General features: G+C 39.2%; 1 protein-coding gene across 2 annotated transcripts; it reads right to left on the minus strand.

Moving 5' to 3' along the window:
* Window positions 1–783: 783 nt before the first annotated feature.
* Window positions 784–6277, minus strand: LOC149934909 (transcription factor Sox-11-B-like). Of its 2 annotated transcripts, none has more exons than XM_090181271.1 (3): window positions 6077–6277; window positions 4719–5748; window positions 784–2975 (listed from the first exon to the last, which is right to left on the minus strand). In XM_090181271.1, the coding sequence occupies exons 2-3, from the start codon at window positions 5094–5096 to the stop codon at window positions 2190–2192; spliced, it is 1164 nt and encodes a 387-aa protein (XP_090037397.1). In that variant the 5' UTR covers window positions 5097–5748; window positions 6077–6277; the 3' UTR covers window positions 784–2189. The 2 variants fall into 2 exon arrangements, with proteins under 2 accessions (XP_090037397.1, XP_090037396.1); XM_090181270.1 differs by having other exon boundaries at window positions 6072–6277.
* Between the last annotated feature and the right edge of the window lie 822 nt (window positions 6278–7099).

Consider the following 7099-nt stretch of genomic DNA (forward strand, 5'->3'; position numbering starts at 1 on the left):
TATTTGATTTTATTAAAGCGGAGGAGCATACCGGGGGCCCAACGGGTAGAATTGGAGAAACGCTAAAAATAATCTCGACATATTCATTCTCCCTGAGTATAAATAAATACATTCTTGGTGTAACCTAAATGTTTTTAGGAATAATTAAAAAATAATTATTTCGTTGAATTAGCAGAATTACACAGCAGACGAATTTGTTATTGCTGCTCATACCAATCAGAGGCCCCAATAGTTTACCATTGTGTAAATGGAGTAAAATTATCGAAGCAATAATTTGTAAAATAGTAATTTGTGTACTCTTTAGTACACAAATTACATAACCCTCCTCCTGTTAGACAGGATAATTGGAAAGACCCTCACCCCTAAATTATTATAGCATTAATTATTAAATTACATAAAATATCCATGTAAACCCTTTTATTTTGAGAATGTAGATCTGATATTATAATAAACTTCTAACATTAAATAATGATTTTATCTTTCAAGATATTAATAATCATGACAATAATATGCCCTCACTTTAGCTTAAGTTTACAGGAACATTAACTTGAATGAAGTCTTGACAATAAATCAAAAGTTTTATAATTAACTAGAACCATTGTATTAAAATTGTATCTAACTTTATCCAATCTTCGGACATACCAAAGCAACCAGTAATAGAAATCTGTCTTAACTTCTACGATCAATTGTTGAATCAAAAAGGATTCCCAAAAGAATTATAGGGATTCCTTCGCAAGAGTTAGTTTTACTTATTTTAGCTTACGTACAATAATTAAAAACGAATTGTAAAATATAAAACATTTTTATACACAAGAATTTACATCATGTGAGGAGTAGGTACTATTGGCTATTGTTTGCCAACATAAATACAAAATAGACAATCTTGACTACAACCGTACGCGCGCTTAAAGTAATTCTCGGTGTAACTATACAAAAAATACCACTTGAGAATGTTTTAAACGCTTTCAACGCAAAAACTCAAACACACGGACTTTAAAGACCATCTAGGAAAAAACCGCTTCGATCATTTTTAACTAAACTATCGGTCGTAATAAATAGAACTGGTTATTGGCAGTTTTCGTTATTTCTTTTCAAATAAACGAAATGGTTGAAATAGATTAGTTTTTTATAAGATCTTATCCAAAATGTATTTGGACAAGAAATTGAATTTAAATTAAATACGCTTAACTATAATTTCTTCGACCAAATTTATTTGGTACAATTAACTACTGAGGTATTTCGAGGATTTAAATAAAACCAAAAACGCGATATGGAACAGTTTAAAATTTCTTTTTCTCATTATTAATTCAGTACAATTCTCTCATAATTATAAAAAAAAAAATTGATGAGAGCGGTATTACTATATTACAATTAGGAGATGGACACGAACAGGTTAATCATGGCCCCTACATTTATACTAATTTGTTAGTATAAAACGTGAAAAAATACAATTTTTTTGCTATTATTTCGATTAAATATCAAACTGATATTTTTTTACACCCTTTGATTTTTTTTGGCAAAAAGTTTTGCAATTTTTTTACATTTTTTTAACCGCTTGTATTCTATAATGTCTAAGTCTAAATGTTTGCGATTACAAAAACTATCAGTTTAGGTACATTGGTATATGTTTCGATAGTTTAAATACGAAAACGATAATATATGGTGTCATAGCGTAGTATAGCTAACTATTCACTATCAAATATACAGGAAAAAAACGTTTCTTTCCCCATTTTTTTACGTAGACTGGGTAGGGATTCAAAACTTTTAACCCATTTGGCAGAAAAATATTTACAAAAGTGTGTTTTTTTAATAATACCCTAGTTAAATTCGTACGATTACGACGTCGCGAAACTTAAGATCTTAACAAACTTCAAATAATATTTGAGAAATCAACGAAATTTGGTTGTTAACAAGAGAAACAAAGACTTAAAAATTCAAAAATGTTTTGGGAAATGAAACAAAAAACTACTTTAATAGTTTCGGGGTACGCGCACAGATGGCGCATCTGTTCCTAAAAACCGCGGAATCAATAAACGAATGAAAAAGTCAAATAGAGGAAAATGATTAAAAGGAGTGGTAACTGTTTCTTTTTTTAAAACCTTTCGCGAGTCCTCATTTTCGAGGGACTTGAAAATCGACGAGATCGCAAATCTAATACGAAAATAGATTAAGTTCAGTCACGAATATTTTTAGATTTCCATGAAGGAATCAATGCTGTACGATCCCAAAAATTCGCTGCCAATGATATCGGAAACTTCGGGAGTAGTGTAATCCGGGAAATCAAAATGGGAACCGGAACTCGAATGGGAGCTAGTCGTTTCTTGATAGTCGTAATCATCCTTCGGTTCCTGCTTAATGACAATGTTATTAGGGTGTACGGCACTGAGTTCTTCAGTCCAATTTTGGATGGTCTCGGTGAAGGTGTCGAAGTCTCCGAAATCGGCGTTTCCGGTCACGTTGGACGACACGATCGAGGACTCCGAAGACGAGCTGGACGACGAGGACGAAGCCGGGGAATCGGGACCCGTCGACCCGCGTCCGTACTTGCAGACGTCTTCGTAGAAGGAAATGTTGGCGCTTTCCGGCGAGCCAGGGTCATCGTCGGACGTGGCCGGACTGCAAGGGACTTTGGCCAGCGGTGTCAACTGGGTGGCTATGGAAGGCACCCTCTTACTTTGGCTAATACTTTCGCGAAATTTACGGTCGATGGTCAGCTTCAATTTGAGACGGTTCGCTGGGGCAACGTTGGACGGAGCTACGTGGCTCGACTGGACAGTTTGACGATGCGACAAAGCGCTGGCAGTCGACGGTTGAATGGGCCTGCTGACCAACAGGCTCCTGACGTGCTTCGTGGGCTTGGCTGAAGTTTTGTGTTTGACGTTGGTCTGATTGCCGCCGTTCGAACGAGGTGGTCGTTCTTGCTTAGGCGTGGGCTTGGCCTTCTTCCTCGGCCTGTATTTGTAATCCGGATATTCCTGCAATCCCAAAAGACAAAATGTCAAAACCACTTGTCTAATATTAGCGAGACTACAGAATTATTATTGCCGTTGCTAACGGAACCATTCAAGCTTATTCCGATTTTCCCCAATATTACAAAATTTCTTATCTTGGAAACAATTTGGTTCGACCCGAAAATTTTAATTTCACTTTCAACGGGAATTTGACAATACTATTATTTCTGTCGAAATAAAAATGTCAAAATTATTATTTCTTAAATCGTAGTCATTGTTCTTAGCAAACCCCAATTATTGAAAAATTGAGGAGCGCAATTTTAGGTTAGCTTGATTGATGGTGAACTGACAAGCATCAATACCCACCCATTAATTTCACAGAAGGTAAAATTCTCAACTTAAAAAGTATTAACATTTTTTGCTCGCATCGAAAGCCATGTACGACCGAAAAGTAAATTACGCCCACGTTAAAAATAGTCTCGTCTACTTCCAAGATGTCATCGCCGAGCTCGCTGCTTCCTCTCCTCTTCCTTAGGAAGGACCAAACTCTCAGAAACGCCAAAAAATAAATAAAACGCTCATTTTCTGAAGTTTCGATGCCAAGTAGGCCAAGATCACTCTCATAAGAGTGCTTCATGCCCAACAAAAGTGCCAAAATTTATGGGATAAAAGATACCGCAGTGTCAGAACTGTTGGTAAACAAAACGCGTTTATTTTTTGTTCGCCCGCCACTTGAAAGCCTAACCTAACCTTGGCCAGAGCTACCGAATATTTTTTCTCTCTCTAAATTATCTTTTCTCTTCGAAAAGTGGGCTAAGCTGGAGATAACTAGTTACAAAAACCACGGTTATTTGGTCATTTCAAATATACACGCTTGGTTACCCACCTACTTTCGATTAGCGTGCCAAATTACGTTTTAATTAAAGTTAATATAATTTTCCGAAGAAATGAACCAAAGAAAAGGGTTAGTAAGTGCGAAAAAAACCTGGTTAAAGAGGTTGGTTTACGAGAAAAAGAACAATCGGAAAAGTAAGAGTTTGTGGAATAATTTTCGAGTGAATTTATTCTTTTATAAAGTCTAGAAAATTATTTAACGGTGTCAAAATTACTGGACAACCAGGAGAACACACTTCTGCCGGAAATGAGTTTAGGATAAGAGATGGAAACGAAAATTTGAAAACAACTGGGATATCTCATTCGGGAGTCAACTAGGGGGGAACTACGTCATTTCCTCTTTCAGTTTAAGCGAGAAGAAAAAAGTGGCAAAACGAGAAGAAATTTTCCCTTATCTGTCGAACGGCGCGGCATTGGCAGTCTCTCATTATTATTATTTTGGCCTTCAACAAAAATATTTCTAAACTAGTTCTAAAATCGTAATGACCCTCGGGAAACATTGGCAATGAACTGCTCTCTTTCAATTTCGACGAATATCAAATTACACCACTAATTAGGAGAGAGAGACTGTTCTTCAAGTTAAAAGAGAAGAAAACGCGTTCCTCAGCCGAATGACTAAGGCCTACGCGTAACAAAACTCGTTCGATCGCGATGTCAATTGTCTTGACAACAACCCACCCTTATCCGGGTCTAGCGACGCAAATTCGTAATTACGACATTTGATAAATTTTGCGAAATGCAAAATCAGTTGGGCATGATTTTAGAACGGGCTACGACACTGGCCTAACCTTGGTCCTCCTGCCCCTTTAGCCGTCGCGCATTCTCGGGTTTTAAAAATAGGATTCTTTATATTTGTGGAAAATCGAGGCTTACCCGCATGTGTAGTAACCTTAGCCTTTCGGCTTCGGCAATGTAGGGTTCTTTTTCTTGGTCAGTCAGTAACCTCCACCTTTTGCCGAGCCTTTTGGAGATTTCGGCGTTGTGCATTTCCGGTTGCTGTTCGCATATCTTGCGCCTTTCGATTTGACTCCAGACCATGAACGCGTTCATGGGTCTTTTGATGTGGTGCGTCACTTTTTTGCAACGAGTAGCGTCCGTGTACGGTGTCCTAGAATTGGCCTGCACTTTCAGGGAGCCAAAAGGGGCGCCTGGGTTGGTGGCGGTATGGTCTTCGTCGAATCCCCCGCGACTGTCATCGTCGTCGTCGGAAGAGAGCCTCATCATGGCCAACCCACCGTTCTGCGGCACCATTTCGAATAGGCCTAAAACGTTGGCCACTTCGAAAGCGAAAACAACTCGGAGCGCGTCGAAAATTAGATTTTAAAACGTATTCCTTTCGTTGCAAAATTCGCGGCACAAGTTTATCCAAAGGCTTCTCGTCGTTATCCGTTTTTTGGCGCGAACACAGAGCGGAGAGCAAAATCGCGCCAAATCAACGCGTCGAAAGCAAAAACTCGTCTCTCCTCTCGCCACACACGCGCTATTTTGACGGAGAACGCTTGGATACAAGACCAACAACGCGTTTCCTTCGGAAGAAGACTAACCGAAACGAGCCAGCCTTCCCTTTTACACGAGAAAGACCCTAGACCGGAGGCGACGTCACGGAGACGCGCAGCCAATCAACGCGCGATAATTCAAGGTGAACGCCCCCGTGGCTCTTTCAAGGCTGCGGAGCGCTGTCAGCTGGAACAAAACGGGGCAAAATAAATATACGGCGACGTTCTCTCTCGGCGCTAACCCCCCCTTCGCAGCCTAATGATTTTTTCCCGCCATTTCATCGAGAGAGATTTTTCCATAGCCAAGCGTTTTCTAACACGTGCTCGATTTTTAAAAGGCGGGAAAGGCGTACAGACATGTCAATACCTTCCCGCTACTTTGCCGAATCACGCGTTTCACCATTTTCCTGAAAAACAAATCCTACATATCAAAAATAAGCTTACGCGTCTAAATGAAAAATAAACACAGGCTAGAGTGTAAATAAAACCGAAAGTAATTACTATTCAACCAACTATCAGGTTAAATTGTCAACCCGTACATAAAACAGCCTAATGGCAGGTTTTCACTTTGACGCAAAAAAAATTGTACTAGGCCTAACGGGTTTTTGAAAGTTAGGGAGTTTTAGCCGAAGTGAAAACCAACCAGCCAAAATTTCTAGAAACCTTTTACGTAATGAAACAAAAAAAATTTAATTTATTCCCATTTGTGAGAAATATAATGACATTTTACCATACCGTCGTTGACTTTTAAATTTATCTTGAATGTATGTTTTTTTAATACGCGAATACCGCTCCGCGCGTCCGGAGGCCACCGACGAGTCGAAGGTACTTAGTGGAGCCCATCGCCGTGGCTGTTATTAAAAGTCTTCCGATCAAGGCTAAATTCGAATAACCTCGACGGAAAACGTTGACCTTGTAACCTCGAGAGGCTCAACAACTTCAGTCTCTCTCTTCGCATTTGGAACCGTCCCAAGAAGCTCGCTGACCCTCCGAGTCTGCCAAACTTCGCGCCTGCGCCCTTTGCTCAATCATCCCCCCCACAGTTTCCTCCCCCTCCGACAATTACTACGAAATCGTGCACGTTTTCTCGCCCCCTTCTGTTTTTTTTTATCTCCGTCATTTTTAATAAATCCCTTACGTTGGGCGCGCCACCTTTTGGGCATATTTCGTAACGAAAAAAAAAATTACTCGCCAAGACGTAAATAACATCATTACGTCTTGGAGAGTAACGAACGGTTCGCGAAATATATTTCGTACACTGGCATATAAAACAAGGGGCTTTATGGCACTTATAGGATAAAGCTTTACAATAGTGGCTTATCATTGGCTAGGGTTCTTTATTTTTCAGACAATTTTGTTAGTCTTAACTTCCTTATTGATTAAAATGCCGTATCTCGCCCAAAATGAGGGAAATGCCATGGTTTAATTTTCTACTTTCGATAAGGCGATTCCGTTAACGTTGCATCATTGCAACGTGACTGGGAGCGGCTACAGTGCATTTCGTATCAGTCACAATCACTCTTATGTCTACCTTTGAGGCGTTATTAAACATTTTAACACATGTTAGCATTAACCCCGGATGGCTGAATATTCTACGTTTGCTTTAATTATGATTTTCACAAAAACTAGGTAAAAAATATATTAATTCATTTGACTAAACATTATGAACTTTGACCTCTAATATTTCGGGTCAAAGTTCCGAAATTAAAGTTGAACCATCGTAAGAGCATGGAGGGGCTGGTAGTTCTGTATTTATGC

The sequence above is a fragment of the Leiobunum rupestre genome, chromosome 7 (assembly GCF_980474605.1).
Source record: "Leiobunum rupestre chromosome 7, qqLeiRupe1.1.hap1, whole genome shotgun sequence".
NCBI classification, from domain to species: Eukaryota; Metazoa; Arthropoda; class Arachnida; order Opiliones; family Sclerosomatidae; genus Leiobunum; species Leiobunum rupestre.

What these genes read in the sequence shown, in the direction of transcription:
- LOC149934909 (XM_090181271.1), bottom strand. Translation starts at nt 5,096, where the DNA reads ATGGTGCCGCAGAACGGTGGGTTGGCCATGATGAGGCTCTCTTCCGAC. An exon ending in TAAGGTTACTACACATGCGG is followed by an intron (nt 2,976 to 4,718) that starts GTAAGCCTCGAT and finishes TTGGGATTGCAG; the next exon opens with GAATATCCGGATTACAAATA.